This window comes from Thunnus maccoyii, chromosome 3 (genome assembly GCF_910596095.1).
Source record: "Thunnus maccoyii chromosome 3, fThuMac1.1, whole genome shotgun sequence".
In the NCBI taxonomy this organism is placed as follows: Eukaryota; Metazoa; Chordata; class Actinopteri; order Scombriformes; family Scombridae; genus Thunnus; species Thunnus maccoyii.
In genome coordinates, this window is record NC_056535.1 from 15,053,558 (window position 1) to 15,077,539 (window position 23,982).

Below are 23,982 nucleotides of genomic sequence, written 5' to 3' on the forward strand. Positions count from 1 at the left end.
TAAATAATACTCATTGAAATCGTGATGGCTGTGATGTTCTCCTGTTTCAGGTAACATAGGACCATAATACAGGTTGATTGTTTTTTCTTCATAAATTAATAGCGTAAAACATAAACAGTACATTCTCTCTGGTCTCTGAAAGCTTTGTTAAAGATTAACCACCCATTTATTAATGACTGGTGAGGTATTTATGAATGAATGAGTGACGGATTCATGGTTCAGAAGTTTGGTATAGAGACTACTGTAATTATGAGGCGATACTGTGATGGGTCAGAGTACTGTAAGGGTTCATGACAAACATCTTGGTGCTTTCTGCAACCACAATGATCCATCCAGCATGCTACAGGAGGCACCAAAATGTTCAGACGTTATAACCTTTCATGTAAAATGGATACAGAAGCAGGTGTAATACTTGAGCTTATTGAGCTTGATCTAAAAAAACTGTTGATCTCCTTTCATATTTTATGAAAAGAAATCATGAGACCTTAAAAAAGGAAACACATGTTTATATGTATTGTTACTACTATGCTGTAATCATAATTGTAGACTAATGTTACATTAAATCTGTTACTCTCTAACTCTGCTCCTTAGTTCATGATGTTGGATTAAGGGACCAGATAGATTTACTTCCTGAGAAAATGTATTTTATTTCCAAAACAGGTAACCAAACATTTTTCATGCACAGAATCCAAAAAGAATTGATGAAGTCTCTTGTGTATATCTGTGTAATGTCGTCCATCAGTGTCAGTCTGAATCACCCCCTCTTATTGTTCAAGAGGCAAAATTTCTAGTGGCAAAAAAGAAAATCATAATAATAATGCACCCATGTAATTCTGTATTAGAAATGTAGGTTCTTAAAATGATACGCCTGTCTGCACTTATGGGCAAGAACTGGTACATTTCTTATTCAAAGAAAAAGCAATATTTACATAAATAATATTATACTTAAAGGGACATAAATAGGGTGACATACAGAGATTATATACAGCAATTACAGTAATAATACAATTACAGTGGTTTAAAAGTTTAAAAAAATACTGAAAAAATATAAATATGATATATTGAATGCATACAAAATACGGGATTAGAGTTAATTGGCCAAGAGACTGCAGATTACTGCCGATGTAATAAATTGACAGAGTGTCTTGTTACAATGTGACACTTGGTTGGATAATTTTTCTATGCTCGTATAAATATAATATGATATACTTCTGCATCTGATGAATTCAGTGAGTAGATGGTGAAGGACGTCAGATCAATACAGTTGTGATATGTTCAGCAGAGGGCGCAAAGAGACAAAGTTACACCTGACTATTGAAACAGCTTCTCGTTGGTAAAGCTGCTTCCAGCTGATGGAGAATGAAATGTGTTGAGTTCCTTCAGACTCTGTGTGGTGTTCCTTCATCTTCATCTCATATTGGTCGTGAAGCTCCAGCCTCCTCTGCTTAAGTCCAAGCTTCATGCATTTTAACAAGTCAGGCCGCCCCTCTGTTTAGGTTGTGAAGTCACCGGCATGCCGTTCTCATCCACACACCAGCACCTGCCACGCTGCTTACCTCGAGACGACCAACACTGCACACAAACACAACACACAATCACACGATGAAGCCTGAAGCTGCAAATACATCCAGTAGTAAACCATCATTTAATATTTTTCATCCTGAATAAAAACTCACCTGCTTCTTATTGAAGTAGCCTCGCTTGTCACAGTTGGGCATGTAGATATCATGATGTGATTTAATTAAATGGGCATCAAGGCCTCTGATGAGTGTAGTTAGCAGTTTTCGACATGGAGCCTGAAAGAAGGGACGATTTCGACAGATAAGTGAAAAATCTAAATGTCAGATTATTATGTACTGTTTCTCTGAAGCATTAGGATTGATATGAAGGTGATTTTTACCTCCTCTGGATCCCCAGTAGGTGCTGGATCTGGATTCAGATAAAGACAAAACATTTAACATTGATCACTAATGACTCTGTGTTAATACCTGTTAAATCAAACAGCTTTAATTTCATTCTGTTGCAAGCTCAGTTGCAATTTTTCTTTTTAACCGACTCTTTAAAACCTCCTTTAGGGTTTTTTTTGTAATAAACTTCACTCTTAAATAACTGATCACACTAATAGAAGCACTAACAGCCGGAACGTAAAACCTGTCTTGAACAAAAGAAAAATCAATGCTTATATTGATTTTCGTTGTGCTGACCAAGCCATTAAAACATTTTTCACCTAACTCATTGTGATGTTTCACTACCTCGCCCTAAAGCTGTTATTTATATGTAACTGCTTGTCCACCACTTAGTGGTTGAGCTATGATAAAAGAAAATCAAGTGTGTAAAAACAGGTGTGTCTCTCTGTTTTTCTTTTCTTGACTATCACAAACTTAGAATCATGTTTCAGGAAGATTCATCGATTTGTTGATTAAATGTGAAATGTAAGGTTGTAATGCTGACAAATAAATCATTAAATGGTGAGTTTTGGTGTTGAAAATCACCGTGAACCTCACCTATAGACTTACCTACAGAGTGGCTCTTTTCAGTTGAGTTGATGCCGGTGGTGTTACTGCAGACGCCTCTGCCCTCCAGCAGGGTGCGGAGGGGCTTTGGGTCATCTTCTGGAGGGGCACAACGCAGACCAACGGCACAGCTCTGAGTGTAGACCCCACATGGTTCTCCAACGGCCAGAGAGGAGGCATTTAAATCTACAGTTGGCTGACTTTGTGCAGGCTTTCCTTTACAGGTGGGACATCTGGATGGTGTAGTCAGCGGCCTTGGGCTTGACAGAACCGGCTGCAGGAGGAGCAGCACCAGGATGTTTAAATATAGCATCTCACACTGAAAGTTGTCCTCTAGTAAATGGGTCTAGTCACCGACTTGTTGATTGTTGTTTCCTATGAGGACTTCTGATCCCTCTTTAGCACAGAGTCAGCGTTGCTCCACCGACTGCAGTCTGTCGAAAGGTGGATAGTAATTCCCTCAAGCCAAGACAAAGTGATAATGAGGCTGACAGACGCCACTGGCAGCAGCTTTTAAATAGCCAAAACCAGTGAAAGGTATGGGAGGGTACGTGATGGAGAATGTTAGTTTTCTCTCTCATTTCTACACAGCTGAGCACACCCCGTTTCACTGACACACACACAAGCACGCACACACACGCATGCTCATACCATTTGTTGTCTGTCATCTTGCAGGGTAGTAATGTTTTCTACACCAACATTGTGTACGCTACTCCATTGCTCTGCCTTTTCCGCACTGACCACTCGTGACATGTGACCAAACACGGCTCAGCAGACAAGAAATTAACCATTTGTGTTTTAAAACGATCGCTGTTCAACACAAAGAAGGAACTTCACTTTAAATATTGTCATCTGTCTACACAGAATTTTTGTCTTACGATCAGTTACTATTACTTGAAGTTGAGAGCCAAAATGACCAACTACAAAATGAAATGCAATGGTAAAGGCATCAGCAGTCGTGGAATCTAACTGAGTATGTTCATTTACTTAAGTACTGTATTTACTGTAAGTATAATTTTACAGTAGTTGTAATTTACTTGAGTAAATTAGGTTGAGATTAGGTGAGAATATGGTGCAAATAGATCAACGTAGCAGCATCTCAACTAAGCACAACATTGAAATGTTTCTTATACAGTAACAATCAGTCATTTTGCAACAGTATTGTGCAGTTTATGGTGATTATAGGGAGTCGACAGTATTGTATTCTGAGGATGATTCTAAATATAGTTAAGCACATAATTTTAGTAGAAAAAACGTAAATGTTATAATATAATTTTACACTATACTCCAAATAATACAAGCACAATGAAAGAAATACCCAGTTACAGAAACAGAAGTAAAAGTACTCAGTTACTTCCACCCTTTCGTCCTTACGTTTGACATTGCCGTGACTTTTCTTTAAATAGCAACCACAAAACAAACACTTTGCTAGCAGAGTGTGTTTACAGACTCTGTTACTGCAGGGCTAAAGATTTACATGAGAGACTGAAGGAGTGCCACTCAAGGTTGCATGACTAAGACATTAATAGCCACCAGCAAAAAGTCCCACCCTGCAAATTCCACTGTGTGTGAGTCACAAACACATTAAATTAGAAAACAAGGTCTCATAAATTTAATAGCATGTCTTCTAACTTAATGTATCATTAAAACCCCGTCTGTGACCACATTGCAGTTAACAATAAGAGTATTTATCTATCTATAATAGAATATAGTGAAAATGTAGTGTAACACTTAGGGACTGAAATAGTATGAGTATCCTAATTACTTATTTATTTTAGTTGGATGTTACTTAAGTAGAAGTAAGACTACTTGAACTGAAAAAGGAAGCTTTTTGGAAGACTGAGAGTAAAATACATACTGTAAAATTACCAACATTTGTCAACCATCAGATATTTCACCATACTGTTTATACTGAGGTAGTTATTTGGATGTATTAGGCCTTTATGGACAGTTCTGTATTCATAGGACTTTTAGTGTCAGTGTGATGAGATATCTTGATTTTTATCCAAAACAATTCTTCTTTGATATATAAACACTTTCTAATTCAATTTAAAGACAATTTTCTACAGTATCAGTTATTAATAGTTATTATAGTCACCATGGAAGAGCCACACTAACAAGTATTTTCATTATGGATTAATCAGACGATTATTTTCTCGGTTAATAATTTTGTCTGTAAAGTGTCGGAAAATAGTGAAAAATGCCTGTGGTGATTTCTTAGAGCTCATGGTTGTTTGGGTTTGAACAATTCCCCTGTAATTCAGTAATGCTCTTCAAAATAGTAACAAGTTTTTATTTTCTTTATGCTTTTCACTGATTCCTTCCCACGATATAAGAGGTTCAAAGTGAACTAAAAAGAGACATATCCTGTTTTTGAGCCTTAAAAGCAAAACTTTTGGCCACTCTGTGAATCCTGTCTTTGTAGAAGTTAAACCACAGTTTTTCACTCAAGTGAAAGTAAGTCTTACTGCTTTTAGGATACAGTTGAAAAAGTACAAATTGAAGTCTCCCAAAGGGCTAAACTTGGCCTTTTTATTGCTGTATAAAATACAAAAGTTATCATAAAAATAACTGTTTACTTAGGTCACTTTTGGGGTATTTACATAGACTAACATTAATTTCCTGGAGACTTACTCTAACTCTAACCATCACCACTACTTGCCTAACCCTAAATCTAACCTTAACCACTGACCACAAAAATAAGCTTTTTCCCAGCTGGGGACACAGCTTTTGTCCTCAATTGGACAAGCTGTCCCCAATTAACTGGTCTCCTAATTGTGTCCCTAAAAGAAGGCTAAGTCAGGGAAGAAAGAAAGTATGCAATAATCGATAGTAAGCATACTGTGTGACTGAGGGTGATAGAGATTGATTATCTAGCAAACTGTTCATATGCAGTTTCGATTTGTCCCAACTGTTAAATTCAGTAGTTATGTGCCATTCACCAGTGTGCTGTTATTTGCAACATGAACTTCTGACTTTTCATCTTTTTATAGTTGACATCCTGATATCTGTAACCCTAACCCTAATGACCAACCCTAAATTCTGACTTAATTATATCATCATTACACCTAAAAGCTTAGCTTACAGGCTATGCGATCATACCAAAAGATAACTTGGGGTCTGTATAAGTGTGTTTTTATGCTCTTACAATATAAAATAAGCAAGTATAACACAGGTAATAGATACATATTGTATAGTACAGTTGTAGTGACATTAGTAGCTCCTCTATGTTGTGCCTGACTGCTGGAAACTGAACCATACTGTCAGGCTATTTGAACTAATAAAATAAAAAGTGAAGGAGAAAGAGAGAGAAGGAAAGAAAACTCTTCCACCAGGACACAAAGAGAGATAACAGACAGAAACACAGATACAGAGCTTGTACAGTAATTAGTACAGTTATATGTTGTATGGATGTAATTACCACTTCAAACCATTTCTGAGTAGGTCTCATTTTAAGCATTAAGATCATACAACCAGTCTGTTGCTGCTGGTGATGTGAACATGTCCTCACATCTGATTCACACACATACACAAACACACGCGGCACTGCACAGGTTAATTAAAGACGTCACACTTTATTTATCCTCTGTTGTGATTGGTTGAAGGGGCGGGACTTCCGGCAGAGCAGGTTGGACACAAAGTGACAGACTTCACCTCCTTAAAATTGGAAGAAAACCAGCAGGACGACGCGTTACAAGTTATTAAACAGTAAGGAATCAACGTAAAACAAAGGGGCTTTGAGTAGCTTGATGATAACATGAGGTATATATGTGTTTACAGTATTTTTTTAGACATACAGCGCGATAATGTTGTAACGCTGAAGGCAGCTAGCCGGCCAACCGAGTCCTGCCTGTAGTTTGGGAAATTTGATGCTGCGTTTGCGGAAGGCTCGTAAATTGCTAAACTGAAGGAATTAACACGCATCAAACAATAACATAAAGTGACACCTCACATATTTGTTTACCTCATTAACTTATAGTACTAGTCTGATTGTCACCTATTTTAATCAGTCGTATTTGGGCTGGTTACTCGGTTTTTGTCATCAGTCCATAATTTCCTTACACTGTTCATGTTTTGAGGAAAACAGATACATTTTTCAGGCTTTTTGTGACAAAAGTATATTCCCCCTCACCTCGAGAATGTAAATGAACCTCCACTAATCCAATAAAATTAAAAATGCACACAGTCAGATACTTTTGTTCCGAGATATGAATATGAATGATCAACAAAACCTAAAACTGCGTTCACCTGAGTCATCCTGGCTCTGATGACATAACCTGACAGAAAAAAAGTGTCAAAGATTACTCATGTAGTGCACTAATGATCAGTCAGTCGTCAAAACAATAGTGGCAACTATTTTCATAACTGATTCATTGTTAAACTTATGTACCAGCAAAACATGCCAAACATCCTCTAGTTCCAGCTTCTAAGTTTTGTGGATTTGCAGTTTTTCTTTGGCTTAGTTTATAGTAAACTGAATGTTTTTAGGCTTTAAAGTGTTGTTTGGGGAAAACAAGCAATTTAGTGACATCATCTTGAGTGTTTGGAAGTTGCATTTTTCACTAGACACTACACAAAATGATTCACAATGAAAATAATCATCAGTCGCTGGCCGACATTAGTGAGGTATTGAATTCAAATGTTGGCATTTAGGTCGGCAGTATTTAAGGAAAAGAAAGACCAGACCAGAAAGGCACCACTGTGCCTGGGTGTCGCCTATATAACAGATGTTTATGCTTGTGTCAGTCCCAGTTCACATTGGGTGGAAAACACACAAGGGAGACACCTGACCATCACAGGACTGACATAAACAGCGGACTCACAGTCATGCCTGTTGGCAGTGTAGAGTCCCCGTCCAGGCCTTTGCTTGTCTCTGGAATGTGGGATGAAACGTGAATGGAAAAACACACAAACTCTTCACAGGAAGGGTTTGGCCTGAGGATCAAACCCAGGTCCTTCTTGTTGTCAGGCAACAGTGGTAATCTTGTTGTGGTCAAATATTTTTGCTGTCTTTTAAGGAGGTCTCGTGCCGTTGTAACTAATTGCTCATCTGTTGTTCATCATTATTGCTTTGCTCATAGTCTGCGTCACGGATGGAAGCATCACTGAAGATTACAAAAAAAATATTTTTTTTACCCTATGACTGTTATCACATCGGTGGTGCAAAAAAGCACCAGGGTTTAATTACTGAGTTTCCCTGAGCTTTAAATGATGCTGCATGAAGAAACATTTGGATGACTGTAAAAAATTTCCAGTCAAAGCACACATTACACACAAATAGATAAAAAAATATATGTACTATACTTACCAAAAAAGTAATATTAATGTTTTAAAATTGGTCATTTTGTCTCAGATTCTCAAAGCTTTTTTAGGCAGGTCTTAGATTTTAGTGTTTATAGTAGATCTAGTTTTTATGATGACATCCTCCAGAACAGTATTAAAGCTGTTTGATTTGTTTCCCCCCTGTCCTAGATTGTAATGATTTTCCGACATGGACGACATCAACCTTCATTATCGCTTTCTGAACTGGAGAAGGCGAATACGAGAAATTCGTGAAGTGCGAGCAGTGCGATACCGGGAGCGGCTGAAACGGATGCTGAGAGATGGAGACATACTCAGGTAACAGTGATGAGAAGTGCCACCGTGAGATTCATAATGTTTTATTCATAATTTTATGCTACGGCTGTAACTTTGCTGAATCATTTTTTCACTTGCTTTTGGCCTCATTATATTTCATAGAATTTATATAATATCGAGTCCTTAGTAATATCTTTTGTTTTTTTGTATCTTTGTAGGTATCACGGCAATTCAGATGAAGTTGGTTGTTTTGTGGCAGCCAGGCCGTTGTCAAAAAGAAATCGCTATTTTGAAGTAAGAGTTGATGGTTTCCTCTCAATTCATGACTGTTCATTTCATACATGACAGCAAATAAACAACACTTGGTCAAGAAAAGGTTACAGCTACACAGGTTATTTACTGTCCTGATTTGACATGAACATTTCTCCTTTTTCTTTGAACTAAGCCTACACATCTGTTGAAATTAGGACTAAAACCCAAACTGTGCTCATTTGACCAGCCGGGATTCTTATGTACCAAAGGTGGCAGCAGCTGGATTTATTCACTCATGGTTCATTAACTGCCAGTGTAATATTCTTCAGTACATACCCAAGCATTATCAACACAAGTCTAGAGCTGCAACAATTAGTCCATTAATCGATTGACAGAAAATTAATTGGCAACTATCTTTTAATTAATTGGCAACTTTTGGCAACTATCATTTTTCATGCAAAAATGCCAAAAAGTTGATGGAGAATTTACTGCTTTTACATTATAGTAAATTTGATATTTTGTCAGTTGCAGCCCTGCACAGTCAAACAAGTTAACAATTCTCAATTATCTTAATTATGACCTCTTATTAAATATAAGCTTTAATTGAAAAATGTGATGTGTGTGTGTGTGTGTGTGTGATAAAACAACCCAGTTGCTCAGCATTGTTTTAACATAGTCCACTTCAGACTAAATTAAGACAAAAGCGAAAAGTCCTGGGGATTAATCAAGAGGGGTTAAGCTTTACATACATACTATGTGTAAATATATGTATGTACTGGGGTTTACAGTGTAGTTCTTTCTGACAAATGACGGTAATGCGAAAACCTGCCCCCATTTCCACACTATATACTCATTTTAACAGGGGTTTGACTGTAAAATGTGTTCACGTTGGAAGTTTGACAACTTGTAATATAATCAAGAACACTAACATGCATACAAATCACTTATTTTGTGTGGTATTAAAGGACACTCATTGTCCCACAATGCAGTGCACAACAGAAATGGAGGAACTGCTCAGAGCTGTAAATAACACAGTTTTGGACAACTAGACGGCCCAGATATAGAAAACTAAAATAAAGTGTCAGTATTTGGTAAGAAAGTTATGCAATCGGTGTCCTTTGGCGCGTATCTTGTGTCATTTCCTGTGAGTAAAGTAAACTTAGAAAGTACATTCATTTCTTGTACTAAGTGTCAAAACAATACACTACCAAGATGAGTGTATAGTGTTAACATTACAGCATGATACAGGGCTCCTTTGTTGATGAGAGGAGTCTTGGCAGGCCATCATGTCTGACTGCCTGCCTTCACCTTTTTTTAGTCATAATGAAAAAGAAATCATGACACCTTCTGGGAACAGAACTCATTTGAGGAGCAAAGATCTCTCCGCTTGGAAACAGATATGCCAAATTACTTGGCAGTGCTTTTTACATTGTGTGCTGAGTTTTGGCATACAGTAATTGCTGAAGCTAATGCTGATTCTTCAAGTCATGAATGCCAAAATCATTAACACCAAAGTCAGAGTTAGTGTCAGCAGTAAATCAAATCTCGGCAACAAAAATAGCAACTATCATGTTTGAGATTTAAATAGATTCACCTCTGCATGCTGAGCAGGTTTTCCAAACAAATTAATACATCTTTTCTTGCATAGCTTTGTTGAGACTATTCAGTCAGTTTAACAGGTTCAGTAAGGGTAAAGAAAATATACAGTATGTTGATGACTTTTGATCACATCTGGGGTTTTTTTTAAATTGTAAAGCCTTTTGATTAGTGAACAGAGACACCAGTATACTGTATTTTTGCATCAGAGTAAATAGCCACTGGAAATTTAGTCACTGGGAACACACACATTTCTTCCAGTTTCTGTGCAGAACATTCCTGCTATAAACTTTGATTTACTCCATACGAAAGCTATTTTAAGAGATGTGATAACTGTGCAGGCCAGCAACAATTCTTAGTTGCTGCTAAGAGCTAAAATATACCAGACTGCTGTCGACACCAGATTGAGACCCTTCCTCAAACAGCAGCCAGTGAGGCAGTCAGGATGGGGTTAATATAGTATTACAAAAAACGAAGAAATGCTGCATTTACAGCTGCTGCTTCAGTTTCAGTGGGTACTTTTCCCTTGATGGGTTTACAGGCTTTTTCTAATGCAGGGGCTTTCTTAACTCAACCTTGACTGATTGGGTTCACAGAGCCAAACAAGTCACAGCTTATTACAAATCCTGTGCTGGTTTGTTTCCTTCACCGTTCTTGGTAATCTAGATGCTGTAAACATCCCAGGACAGTGACTGTTTCTCAGAGTAAACCATGTTTAAACTTGCCTAATACACACATCCTGCCTCGGTCTGACGTGTAGTGATACAGTAACTAACCCTCTTAACCTTTAAACTTCTGTGTGTTTCATCCTTGTGACTCACTTCGTGGGAGTCACGTAGGAGGAGACAGGAAGCCATTTGCGTAAACAGGGGTATGGGCTAATCAATGCTAGTTAAGTGGATTCTGATTGTAGATCTGACGTTAGATTTTAGGGGTCACCTACATGTTTCACTCTTGACACAGAAAAAAAGAGACATACTTTTTCTCAGCCTCAGGAGACCAGTGTTGAGGTCATGGGAAAGAACTTAAAGTTTCCTCATGTCTTTGCCCTGAATTTGCCAGCAGCACTCAGATTGCACTATGTGTAGGGCTCCCGAGGGATGATGTCATATGGTCACTATTCAGTTAAGATAACAATGGTGCTCTTTACTTCAGGGGTTTCACCATCATGTGGTGTTGTGCAAAGAGATACTATGTGGTTTCAGGTTGGTTTGGAAATTCCATGAAGTGAAAAGAGAAACAGTGCCAACCCAAAAGCAAAATGTAATGGCATGTTATAATCTGGTGTGGAGTCTAAGAGAGCGGAAACAATGAGCTTTTCTGCCATATAAACCTGCAGCGGTCAAGAGGCCATTTTGAAACTTTTATGTTACCGTGTATGATTTTCGTTCTATAAAATGACTGTCAGTGGTTTAAGCCTTGCTAGCAGTGGCTCTAGGGATGTAAGTTGATCCACTGCTTTGGTCCAGACTGAAATATCTGACAACTATTGGATGGATTGATATGATATTTTGTACAGATGTTCATGGTCTGCAGAGGATGAATCCAGCAACATAATTTTAATTCATCCAATACTTTGGTTTAAAACTACAAATACTTGCAAAACTAATGACATTCCTATCAGCCTCAGCTGTACTTTTTGTTCAGTGTTAATAAGCAGATATTAGCATGCTAATATGCTAAACTGGAACAGTTAACACAATAAACATTATACCTGCTACACATCAGCATGTTATCATTGTCATGTCATGTTCGCATGTTAGCATGCTCATGTCAACATTTAGCTCAAAGTACTGCTGTGTTCAAATACAGTTTCACACGGCCGCTAGCTTGGCTGTAGACTCTTAGTCTTGTTCATTGAAATATAAAGTAGTTGCAGCTGTGTAAACATGATTACTTTGCTGGCTTAGAACCTGTTTATTAGTCAGCAAAACACACAATACTGTATATTCTTTCATTTATCTTAGTGGCCGAACTACCCTGGTCTAGCTACATGCACCACAAGAAAGTAGAATAATTTCAGATAAAAAGATATTTATCTGTGTCCTTCTCCCACACTGTACCCCTCTCATACTTCTCTTCCTCTGACTCAACGAACTTTGTTCTGCTTGTGCTGTCTCATAATACAACAGCGTCCCACACAAGATGTTCAATGAGAAGTTCAAGACTTATTGGTTTCATTATTAAAACAGCATCTTTTGAAGTCTAGGTTGGCATCCAAAGATGTTAAGAATAAAACACATATTTAGAGGAAATTGATATCTAAAATATCTAAAGCCACTGACTGTTTTGATGCTTAAGTCTGTGAAATGTAATTGTTAAAATATAATTGTTTAAAGAATGAAGGGAGACCCTTCTAGATAAAACAATGCACACTACTTAATACATCCCAAAGAGTCTATAAAAAAGACAAAAATGATCATTCCTGTCCTGTGTCTTGGTGTTAATCTGGCTTTTGGTCCTTGCAGGTGACCATCATCGATACTGGAGTGAGGGGGATGATTGCTGTTGGTTTGGTGCCTCAGTTGTACAAGTTGGACCATCAGCCGGGCTGGCTCCCACATTCTGTGGCCTTTCATGCTGATGATGGCAAGTATGTGACAATGATGATTTTCTTCAGACTGAACATGTTCTTAAATGATACATGACATTGAGATGGAGCAGAATAATACACTTCTGATACAATGTAATGTTATACATCTTGCACAAACTCACAGAACACTTTTGCTCATGTACTTCAGTCTTTACTCATGTTACAGACTGAGGAACTGAGAACACAGCAGTTTTTTCTGTTTATGAAGAGTTCACTCAAGATGAATTTGTGAAGGTCCCTGTTGAGCACACTTGCATATTTAAAGTGGACATAGACTACTTTTTTTACTTTAACTTATCATTATGAAGTAAATGTCGATTGAACAGTATAATGGCTCTAGAATAGAGACACCATCAGCATATAGATTGGTTCCCTGTAAGCGTCGCTTTCACTATGCAGTTCTGTCTGTCACCAGGTATGATCTGCTTGGAAAATAAGAGCACTATTTACACTACAAAGGAAGTGTGTCAACCATTGCACAACCAAAAGAGGAAGGAGATAGCGCTTTTCCCGTTAACTACGGTAGTCAACGGGAAGAAAGTCATCTAGAAATCAGTTAGCTAAGCTAGCAGACCTGCAGCCAAAGAATACTGGCTCAGTATCCAGTCAGGTTGTTCTACTTGTTCATATGAAAATCAACGGACAGAAAATATGTCATCACTGTCTCTGTTGTTTTTCATTTTGTAAAAACATAAACATGCTACTAACCCAGTTCACTTTTCTCAACACATGCTAAAGAATTTCTATCTGCTTTCATGTCTCCATTACAGACTAAATTAATGAACAAGCTCCCACTTCTTCTCCTAATGTTTTCTTCTTACATTACTCCCTCCTCCACCCTGACGCCAACGCCTGCTGTAGATACTTGTTTGTGCTTGTTTATTACTATGCAATACACATCATTACAATAGCTTTTGCCTCTTCCCAAATTCAAAAATTCAATAAAATTGTGACCATTTCAATTTCCCATTTCAGTGAACATGCTTCTTTGTTTTCTCTTATTTCTAAAATGGTCATTTCTTCATAGAGCTATGCTCTGAGGACAACAGAAAGCGATGCGGTTGTGTTTGCAACAGCGGAGAAAACAATAATAGCACTTACAAACACAGGGGGGGGCGGGGGAGGGGAGTTGAAATATTGTCTGTTTCCACTTTAATGTTCGATTTGCGGTAACTGTTACTACTTTTAGAAAGAGCTTTGTCAGTGAGTGTGAGAGTACAATACTGACATTTTAGGAACTGGATGAAGGTTAGCGTAGCTACACATTACTGTCAGACTCTTTAGAGTAGCTGCAATGATACTGTGGTGATTGACTGTGCAACATCTTCTTCAACATTAGTGTTTTTTGTACAAGTTTAGTTTAGAGTTCTGCACACCACTGTAACACTTAAGGTCGCACAAGCATTGCTGGCTCTATCACAGGGAAATTGGCAAGTTAAAATGGAGTTATGCAAGTAATATTTACCAAACACTGAGTAATGTTAGGGCTTTTTTTATCAGGGAATTTATCAGTGATTACTATGAATATTATAAAATGATGAAATCTGATTTAAATACAATACAGTTTGCTGTCAAAACACTTGGTATTATAAGTTAATTAACACTGGTGATGACTCGTTATTTTATGTTTTATTACTCAGAGGGACTAAAATCAAATGAGCTCTGATTCTGTACCATTTTTCTCTTTCTGTTAGTGTAAATATTTTCTGACAGCCAAATCTGAAAATGATTATATCACCTGCTGTAGCGACATCTGAGAGATCCAAAATATCTTCAGGTTCAGCTGTTGAACTTCTCCTACTTGTATTTGTGTAGGCTGTATAATGGCAACACTGTAGGACAGCAGTTTGGTCCAAAATGCTGCAGAGGTGACAGAATCGGATGTGGGATATCCCTGGACTCTGATGATGGACAGTTAACAGTGTTTTTTACCAAGAATGGTAAAGAAGTAAGTGGTCCCTTACTATCATATCAATCTTCAGACATAATTAATTCAACCTGTGAATTGTCTTGTTTTTGTTCAGTTCATAGTTTCCAGCTTCTTTACCCTGAAGAATACTGTATCTGAATGTGTGCGCAGGTTGGCAGTGTGGAAATCCCAGCATCTCCTGATGCTCTCTACCCTGCTGTGGGAATGCACTCTTTGGGGGAGGAAGTGCTGCTGGACCTGCACGCTGAATGGGGGATGGAGGAGGATGATGGACAGATGATAGTGGATAGCCATGAAGAGGACTGGGCCCGACTCCACGATGTTAAGGTGACTGGCACGGTAAGTCCTAAAGCAGAGAGAGAGACGAAAACATAACATTAAATTAAAAAAATGGACTTCCAGTTCTACTGTGAGCAGGTCAGCCAGTCAGAGACATTAAAGGTAACGTGACACATTGATTAAGGTTCATGCTGTGTAATAATATGTTAGATCAGTGGGAGGTAAAATCAGAGGCAGAGACCACACACACACACCCGATTACTGGTCTGGAATACTTTAGAAAGCTTTATAAAGCTTTATTCTAGGTTGGCTGCCCTAAGTCTGAAGTTTGACTCTTTTACCACATTTCAACAGCGATACACCACTTGTTTGCTACTCCATCACTCATACTTCATTCATGTTCTGCTCATTATTTCCAGGAGTCCTCATTGCACCTTAAAAAAATAATCATTTACATCAGCATTGGATCTTAAATCTTTGTCTGTTTTCCGTCTCCTCCCCTCCCTGAGATGGCACAGCTGCAGTGTTTGTGTCTGACTCAGGCGTTGATACGCACAAAACTTGAATTGAAAGGGAGGGGATCACAGCTGAATAGCCCTCAGACAGGAACCTGCATGCCACCCGCACATTCAATAACCCTTTCTACAGATGTGGCTCTGTCCTGTATGAATACAGGGCCTACAAACCACAGTCTGCACCCCCTGCTAGTCATCAATTACACATGTGCACGTTTTCATAAAACATGCAAGAAGTGGTTCTTTACTCTGGGATCAGGAGGGTTTTGAGGGATAAAAGACTTACATGAAATTTCTTTTGATATTGAAGTTTTAGTGTGGTATTAAAAATTATGGATTACAATGTTGTAATCCATAAACCAAGTTGCAACTTGGCAGGCAGCTTGGTTTCTGGGTGTATTAATCTACTTGAGCCACATTTATAGTATATTTATAGTCATATATATAGTAAAAAATGTGTCCAAAACAATAACACTAAGTGTTGTTTGTGTTTAATTTTGCTGACAGTTGTGTCATGTGAGGTCAGATATTTATGGAACAAAGGACATGCAGGTGTCTTTAACACTCATGTTATTAAGACACACAAAATCCAATATTGCCTACAAATAAACTGAAACTCGCACAGCCAGCTGTTTACGGATCAGTGAGTGATTCACTATCAGCTTTCATCCAGATGAGGTCAGCCACAGTTACAAAAACCGGAGTGTCTGTTTACCTCTTGAGGTTGTGCTTACGCACCGATACTGTCAGAGAAGACAGAGGAGGAGAAAATGAATCAGTATATAAATACTCAATATTTTATTTATTAAAAGTAGGTGTACACGTGTGCACTTGTTCACGTGCAGGTTATGCATGTGTGATTTAAAAGTAAACCAGCATCATCATACTATTGTTTCTGAAGGGACAGTAGTTGTATTTTCAACAGTATTGGCTTGTTTTTCAAAATGCAAACAGACACGTGCAACCTGCTTACAGTTATCAAAGGAAAAGTGAATTGAACTGTGCAAACTGGGCAGAGCAGCAGATGGTCATGTTATAGTCAAATGTGTTCATCTGTAGCTCTGATGATGTTTGGGAATCTCTTCTCTAGAAAAGGATTCAGCTTTGGTGTTGATTTCCTCTGCTGCATGTAGTAAACAGTTATGTTTTCCCTGTTGCCCCAGCATTGCTGCCAGTTTACAAACAGTAAGGTGGATGATGAGTCTAAATGCTACCCCATTTTTCCAGGAAAGAAAGAACTGCCTGACATTGCAACCTATTTTTTCATCTCTTCTTCTAACATCCCTAATAAGCTAACGTGTGAATAAAACATGGTCTCCTATTTTGTTCGACTCTTGTCTTGTCCCGACCTGAGAAGAAAGCAGAAGCCATGCCAGTGCAACATTAGACATGCTTTACCAGTGAAACAAAGTGCATAGTTTTAGGTTGAACACAGGGGGTTTTGAGTCATTATGATCATTTGAGTGAACTCTTCCTCTGGGTGTGCGCTGTCCAGCTGACACACCTAAAAGGTGAATAGGTTAAATGAAAATTTAGATTTAAAAAATTCATAGATTTGAAAGAATTTGCACAGAATGGTAAATCCAGCAAGTAAATTTTAATGCTTAACCCCAGCACTGTTTGAGCAATTCAGAAAAAAAACAATAGAAGTAGCACATAATGGGGTTGGGGGTTAGTGGAACAGAAGGTACCTTGGAAATGGGGCACGACTTGGGCTCTCTATATGGGACAGGCTGCTTAAAGTGACCTTCTGTAACTTTTTCTGCTCACAAGTGACAATTACAGGATAATGTTGTGTGTTAATATGTAGTATAACAGTAACACAAGTAGAGAAGAGTCAGTTAAGTACTTAAGTAATATTAGCCGCGTAGCCCTAGTAGCCCAAGTGAGTCATCATTGCCACCAAAAGCTACCAGTCACACCCAGATCAAGCAATTCTGCAGCAGCAAAATACTTTTCATTTCTAAGACTTAAATGGTGCTATTTCTTTATTCAAAAGTCACATATTCTCGCTTAAAACACATCATTGATCATGTCTAGAAAATGCGAACACAGTAGCAGCACTTTTAGCAAGCAATTATTATGTCCAGCAGACACAGAGCAACATTAGCATTCATTTGGAGTTGTGTTTTTTACCACAACTTTGTTTTGCTCTGTACCAACTCTTAAGAAAAATATCTGTTAGCTGTTAGCTAAATGCTCCATTATGTTCACCAGGTAGTCGCTAATTTTTTTCTGTCTGCAGCTTGAAGCTAGACAGGGGGCGTACATCAGCTTCATCAGAGCTTTTTCAATGAAAGCAGCTGCCTGCTGCACCTGGAAACGAGGTTGATTAGAGTTTACGGGCCGGAAAATCAAAACAATGAGTAAAAGACACTAAAAGGCTCTGCATAGCTGCAGGGTGCTGCAGAGTTGGGTGATAATTATCTGTGGGTTCGTCACTATGAGCTTTCACACGACTCAAGTGTTTTGATACCTTGTTACATATAAAAAAAAGATTGATTAGTGCAGCTTTAAAAGTACTTAAAATTAGGTGGTTGAACCCTTTAATCATTAATATAAGCGCACACTGAGTGGCAGAATTAACCTTTATGTTTTATTGGTTTCACCCCTTAAAGTGACTCAATCAATCCACATTTTTTAAAGTATAAAATAAATATAAAAGATAGTAACCATAACAGAAAATTGCAAAACTAATCTCAGACTCCACATGGTTCAGCCTGTCTTAAATGAGTGTTTTGGTATAAGTTCTGCATTGTTCTCATACTTGCAAATGTTTGGGGATATTAATACAGTTCCTGTTTACAGTCTTAACCTGTATGTGTTGGTGTTACTTCATCAGCTGCTGGAGTACGTGGGGAAAGGGAAGAGCATTGTGGATGTGGGCTTGGCTCAGGCCCGTCGGCCTCTCAACACACGCTTCCACTACTATGAGCTGGAGATCACGGATGCTGGAGAAAAGTGTTACATTGCCCTGGGGCTGGCACGCAGGGTAAGAGCCTGCTCATTTTAGTCGCATGTCATGTGGCATGTCGTGTTACTGTACTGTGGTTATCTGTCGGTAACGGAAACTCCCCCCCCCCCCCCCCCCCCCCCCCCCCCCCCCCCCCCCCTCCCCCCCCCCCTCCCCTACTTGCACGTCGTCATCCCTCTTTCTCATACACACCACTGCTCTCACTGTTTCCAGTCTGAGTGATGGATGACCGAAAGAGGAAAAGCTAACAACAGAATAAATATTGTCTCATTTTACCCCCACATCTGGTTTTCCGTAGAAAGCAGGTTGTTCCATTTACATGTTAATCTACCATGTTAAATTGAATACTGCAGTCAAGTAAAGGGACAGTTAGTCAGTAGATAAGATCAGAACATCTGATTGTACTATTTGTTTCAGTTTCTTGCAGTTTTTGTTGTTGCCTTTTTTTTTTTTACTTCCTCTTTACATACACCTGGTCACCATACACAAGAAGAAGAAAACACAGAAGAATTAAAAGTATGCAAGTAGTTCCTCGGGCTAAGCAATTTGAGGTGAATATCCTAATTAGTTTGGCTCATTTAGGAGGTATTTAATCACAAATGATGACAGCAACTGATTATCAATATTTTGGAAATACGTTGGGTCTGAGAGAAGACTTGTTGAATGTTTACACATCAGAGATGCAATCAGCTGCTTTTGGCCACATGTGAAACCGTCACAAACTGTGCGCACATCCTGTTTAATATAAATAAATCTATGTAATAATTGCTGAAGATGCAGTCATTGTGTCATTTGAATAACAGATATGAAACGAAGTGCGGCTCAGATATCGCTGCTCTCGTTGTTCTCAGTTCTCCGCCGTTAATTGGCCGAACGTCAGTCTTCCTGATCACGCTGCTGTTTTGCCAGCTGCGATGGTGCTCACAGCTTGGGAGGTGGTGGATCATTGCTGCGCTCACCATCGACGTCAGGCTCTCTCCGACTCCTCTGCCGTACCTATGTGTGGGCATGTCATGCCCTGGGGTCAGACGGCACGGAGAATAGAGCTCTGTGATTTTGCTGATTGTTTTCCAGGAATTGTTTTTCTCTTATGTGTCTGCGGTTTTGGTGAAGCATTATAAATCCATCAAAAGGTCATTCCTGAGGTTGAGTTCCAACCCCCGTCATCTCCTGCAAGACACATCAATCTCCTGATGGGAACCATTACCTCTCACTGCAAAAATCAAAACACAGGTCTCTCTCTCTCTCGCTCTCTCTCTCTCTCGCTCTCTCTTGCTCTCTCTCTCTCTGTCAGGGTAACACATGCTTAACAGTGTCAAGTTGCTCAATTGTTGCTTACGTTGGATGAAGGTGCAGTTGTTTGTTGTGCATTCCTTATCTCTTTTGTTTCTTCTTATCGTTTTTTTGTTATCTATGCACCAGTCATTACAGACAACCCTTCACTCTAATCTTCTCATGCTTTTTTCCTCCAGCGCCTGGTTTTTCCTACTTTTTGCCATCGTACCACTCTGCTGTCACATCAGTGATCTGCTTACAGATCACAGACACAACTTCTCTTAGAATTAGACTAAACACGTTGACTGGAAAGTCAATATTTGATCCATTTTGTTACAGAAAATCTAGCAGACGCCTTATACCACTTCCTGGTTTTGTTTTGTGTCGCAATACAGGTTTCATGTTCGAGATCATCCATCAGATCATACTTGAAGTGGTGATGTTGGCTTTAAATATCTCAGCCTGTCACTCATGATGTCAAACATCATTGTCAAACAAAATTAACAAGGATGAAGCAACATTTTGCTACTTTAACAATTTAATACAAAAAAATTTATGAAAGGGAAAGAAATGTTGTTTGGAGTGACTTTTTTTTCTTAATTCTGTCAACCTCCACTGCATAAAATGTATACATAAACATTACAATAAAATTATCAACTTGATAAACAAGTCCCATAAATGAAATCAAATGAAATGGAGACATAGTTTAGACTAACTGATGTGCTAATGAGTCTCTCTTTTGTTTCACAGGACTATCCTAAAAACAGACATCCAGGGTGGAGCAGAGGGTCCATAGCTTATCATGCAGGTGAGTGTCGGTAGATCACCTGCATGACGGTTTGTCACTGAGTTGTCTCTACACATGTTGTGTCTCAAACATTGAGAGTAGAGCTGCAACAACTACTCAATCATCAGAAAATGAATCTTAAATGTGAAGATTTGCTGTTTTTCCTTTTCATATATGACAGTTAATTGACTATCTTAACACATTAGACTGTTAGTCAGAGAAAGCCAGAAAACTGAAAACATCACAGTGGCCTCTGAGAAATTGTGTCACTATTTTTTTAACATTTTATAGACTAAATGATTAATAGACTAATTAATCGATAATGATAATAATCATCAGTTGCAGCTCTAATTGGGAGTGGCACCAAATTGGCATTCATATTTCTGGTAAGAAAGAACAGAATTTCTTTTATTAATCTGAATAGTCATAGCAATAATAATGAATTATTCTATAATTAACTTTCTTTTGCTCTTCCATCAGCTAGAAACAGCCAGAACAGTGCATTGCTAAAAATAGTTCCCAATAAACATATCAGTATTATAGTTACAACATAATAGTTGATACATGTTTAAGCTGTCTGTTTGCTCCGGTTGCTCTGGTTTCCTCCCACAGTCCAGATCATGCAGCTCAGGTGAACTGGAAACTGTAAATTGCCAGTTGGAGTGAGTTTGTCTGTCTCTATGTGTGGGCTGAACAGGATCAGTGGTTTAGAAAATAAATGGATGGATAGATTACTCTGCTCAAGCAAACAAAAAAGATTTATGACATTTATTGAAATGGTATTACAGGTGTCGTCATGCGTATTATTATGTTTTGTGATACAAAAAAAGCACTAATCAGCTTCCCTGTCGTTCTTTATAGATGATGGGAAGCTGTTCCAGGGCAGTGGGGTTGGGGACGCCTTCGGACCACGCTGCTTTGAAGGAGATATTATGGGATGTGGGATCATGTTTCCACGTGACTACAGCCTCGATGGTGGAGGTGAACATTGTGTTTTCAAAACTAAAGGATGCATTGCGCCTTATCATGTACATCCTAATTGTCTTTCTATCTCCTCCTGGGTTCTTTCAGATGATGTAGATGACTGGGACCTCGATGTGTTACCCAAGCCCAGCGAGGTTCAGAATGACTTGTATGCAAGCAATGAAGATGAGGAGGATGAGGGAGAAGATATGGAGGGTACGAAGGTGACGGTGAGTTGCTGTGTAAAAAATGTAAGAATGGAAACTCTTAAACCTTCAGTGCAAACATTCATACAATCTCTTTGCTGTCCTCTTGTGTTTGAGCAGGTGTTCTTCACCCGAAATGGAAAGGTAGTGGGCCGGAGGGAAGTGGTCTTACCAGCAGGAGGCTTCTACCCCACAATCGGTATGATGAGCACCGGGGAGAAGGTCAGAGTGGACCTGCACCCCCTCAGTGGCTGAGGAGGAGGGGGGAAATCAGAGTGAGAGCTAGGACGAATGATTGAGCTCGGAGACCGACAACTTTAAATAACAACTCCACATCAACAGGCTCCAACGTGTTACTTGAAAAGTCACTCCGGCGTAGGAGGTTACTGTGGCTCCCTCATGCTGTAAGAATGGTTTAACATGCTGACAATTTTTGTTTTTAAAATAATGATCAAATTAATTTATGTTAATATTATCTGTGCCTCAAAAAAGTGCTTTATAATGAAATGGTTTTATAAGAAAACTTTAAGGGTAAAACACTATTATTTTTTTTTGACAATTTAACCACAAAGTTAATAGAAGAACGTAAAATGCCAAAATAGGGTCTCAACAGAATATTGAATGTAGGTTCCAGCCAACAAACGGACCCCATTTATCCTCATAAGCGGAACATTATCAGCAGTAATATGTCAGCAGATACTTTCACAGCCTGCAGCCACACCGTGCTCATTAACAGAGGTCTGCTGTGCTCTGCTGTACTTCCTCCTGTTGGTGGTGTATTACTGACACTCAGTGGCGAGACTGATAGCGTGGGTGCTTGTTCTGACACGGAGTCATTCCATGGAGTCATTACAGCTTGTTTTGTGGCAACCGTGCAAGCAGTGAGCATTAGGAATTATGGGATAATTAAATGTAATAACAATTAGTTGAAATTAAATCCAAACCATCACTATGACCTTTAACTGTTCTGAAGGTGTAAGCAGTTTCAGAAGCAAAATTCCAAATTGATGTTCGTTTGAAGATCGTGCAGCGGGTGTTGTCCTTCTTTATCAGGTATTAACCTGAATAATTGTTGGACTGTAATTAAAAAGATGTGCAGGTACAGGTTATAATCACTCCAAAATGTTCAGCATAAACATGGCTGAAAAAAAAAAGGTCTTTTGAGCCTTTTGATAAACTGAGCTTTACAGGAAAAAGACAGATTGGAGGTCTTGGTATTGAATGTATTTTCTGTGGATCATGAGGTATTCTGGATGAAATGGATACAAAATGTCTCAAAAAGGGAAAAACCGTGAAGAGCAATTCTCCTGATCCTTAAACCCTTTCAGGCCAAAAAAAAAAAAAAAGAATGACTAAACATGGCGTAGTAGTAAATTTCTTACTAGTTCAACATTTGAATATTTTGTTAAAGATATGAATGTTGAAAATGAAGCCATAACTAAGATTTGCTGCTCTCAGGTATATTTGAAAATCAAAATTAATTACCTTGTTTTTTCTAACGTTAGTTGAAGTCAGTCATTGTTTGCCACAAACTGTTCTTTACTTGTAATTCTTTTGTTTGTGTGTTTGTTTGTTTGTTTGGTAGGTTGGTTGGTTGGTTGGTTGGTTGGTTGGTGATTGTTTTTCTAAGACATATTTCTCTTTGAAATAGAAGACAGTGAAAGTAGAGGACTCTGACAATCCCCCGTTATAGTTAAATAGTAAAGGGTTGTTTTCCTTTTTGTGACACAAATTTTAAACACACCACGATTTTAGGGATAAAGACACTGCTTCTGGTATCAGTTCATACTACACTATAACAGGTTTCTCTGCAGATTTCTATAAGCTGTGAGTTGTTCATAAAAATATGACAATAGGCTATGTATCGCTGGCGACAACTGCAATTTTTAAATTGTACCTGCAATACTGTATTTTAATGTTACTTTTTATTTTCTTCAACAACAAAAAAAAAAGCAATCTGCCATAAACAGATATCATAAGAGCTTTATGGATGTAGTAAGAGGGCTTTATGGTAGAATATTGATTATTTGAACTTTAGTTGTGTAAAAAATAAAAAAACAAAACATGACTGTTTCTAAACATTTTACCTAAAGACCAAAGTGCCTGCATGAATTAGTCCAGTCTGGGCCCTTTATTAGATAACACGCCTGGTAGAAGGATCCGTGTAGGTGGTGGAAAATTTCCATCTGGATGTTGAATCGTAGTGACTCATATTTGTGGAACCACATTCACATTGTTGCATGTCTGGAGGCCGTGTAGGTCACCGGAAATAAGTAAAGACACCTTATTGGATCCTTGTTGTCGTGAAGGCAGCAGACTCTAGATCCTGCTGAAATTAATTTTAAAAATGATTAACTGTGGCCATGAAGGCTACATCTGGCCAACAATGTTTAAAGACTCTGGTGTTCATATGATACTCAAACTGCTGCTAACTGTGTGCTGAGAAAACTCCACACATCTTCACATCAGCCTGTACTGTAACCGAGTGTGTTTATGTTTATGCCATTGTTTATGTTTTGGCC

General features: G+C 38.5%; 2 protein-coding genes across 4 annotated transcripts; one reads left to right on the forward strand and one right to left on the reverse strand.

The window, feature by feature from the left end:
* Nucleotides 1-663: 663 nt before the first annotated feature.
* Nucleotides 664-6,011, reverse strand: LOC121894367 (insulin-like growth factor-binding protein 5). 3 transcript variants are annotated; one of them, XM_042406912.1, is made up of 5 exons: nt 5,935-6,011; nt 2,517-2,787; nt 1,901-1,929; nt 1,677-1,796; nt 664-1,572 (listed from the first exon to the last, which is right to left on the reverse strand). In XM_042406912.1, exons 1-5 carry the CDS (start codon nt 5,980-5,982, stop codon nt 1,468-1,470), a joined length of 573 nt encoding a protein of 190 aa, XP_042262846.1. In that variant the 5' UTR covers nt 5,983-6,011; the 3' UTR covers nt 664-1,467. The 3 variants fall into 3 exon arrangements, with proteins under 3 accessions (XP_042262846.1, XP_042262848.1, XP_042262847.1); XM_042406914.1 differs by having other exon boundaries at nt 2,517-2,947; nt 5,935-6,006; XM_042406913.1 differs by lacking the exon at nt 5,935-6,011 and adding an exon at nt 3,165-3,268 and having other exon boundaries at nt 2,517-2,947.
* A 115-nt stretch (nt 6,012-6,126) lies between these two features.
* Nucleotides 6,127-23,528, forward strand: LOC121894556 (SPRY domain-containing protein 3-like). The gene is made up of 11 exons (XM_042407224.1): nt 6,127-6,221; nt 7,986-8,132; nt 8,309-8,384; nt 12,407-12,531; nt 14,347-14,479; nt 14,612-14,800; nt 18,098-18,247; nt 20,255-20,312; nt 21,153-21,272; nt 21,363-21,484; nt 21,581-23,528. The coding sequence occupies exons 2-11, from the start codon at nt 8,005-8,007 to the stop codon at nt 21,713-21,715; spliced, it is 1,236 nt and encodes a 411-aa protein (XP_042263158.1). The 5' UTR covers nt 6,127-6,221; nt 7,986-8,004; the 3' UTR covers nt 21,716-23,528.
* The last annotated feature ends 454 nt before the right edge of the window (nt 23,529-23,982 follow it).

Bases quoted from the DNA above. Each gene is read 5' to 3' on its own strand.
- LOC121894367 (XM_042406912.1), bottom strand. From the start codon at position 5,982: ATGATCTTAATGCTTAAAATGAGACCTACTCAGAAATGGTTTGAAGTG. The intron at 1,930-2,516 runs GTAAGTCTATAG...ATCTGAATCCAG, and splicing joins TGAAAAGAGCCACTCTGTAG to ATCCAGCACCTACTGGGGAT. The intron at 1,573-1,676 runs GTGAGTTTTTAT...GTTTGTGTGCAG, and splicing joins GCTACTTCAATAAGAAGCAG to TGTTGGTCGTCTCGAGGTAA.
- LOC121894556 (XM_042407224.1), top strand. From the start codon at position 8,005: ATGGACGACATCAACCTTCATTATCGCTTTCTGAACTGGAGAAGGCGA. The intron at 8,133-8,308 runs GTAACAGTGATG...GTATCTTTGTAG, and splicing joins AGAGATGGAGACATACTCAG to GTATCACGGCAATTCAGATG. The intron at 8,385-12,406 runs GTAAGAGTTGAT...TGGTCCTTGCAG, and splicing joins AAAGAAATCGCTATTTTGAA to GTGACCATCATCGATACTGG.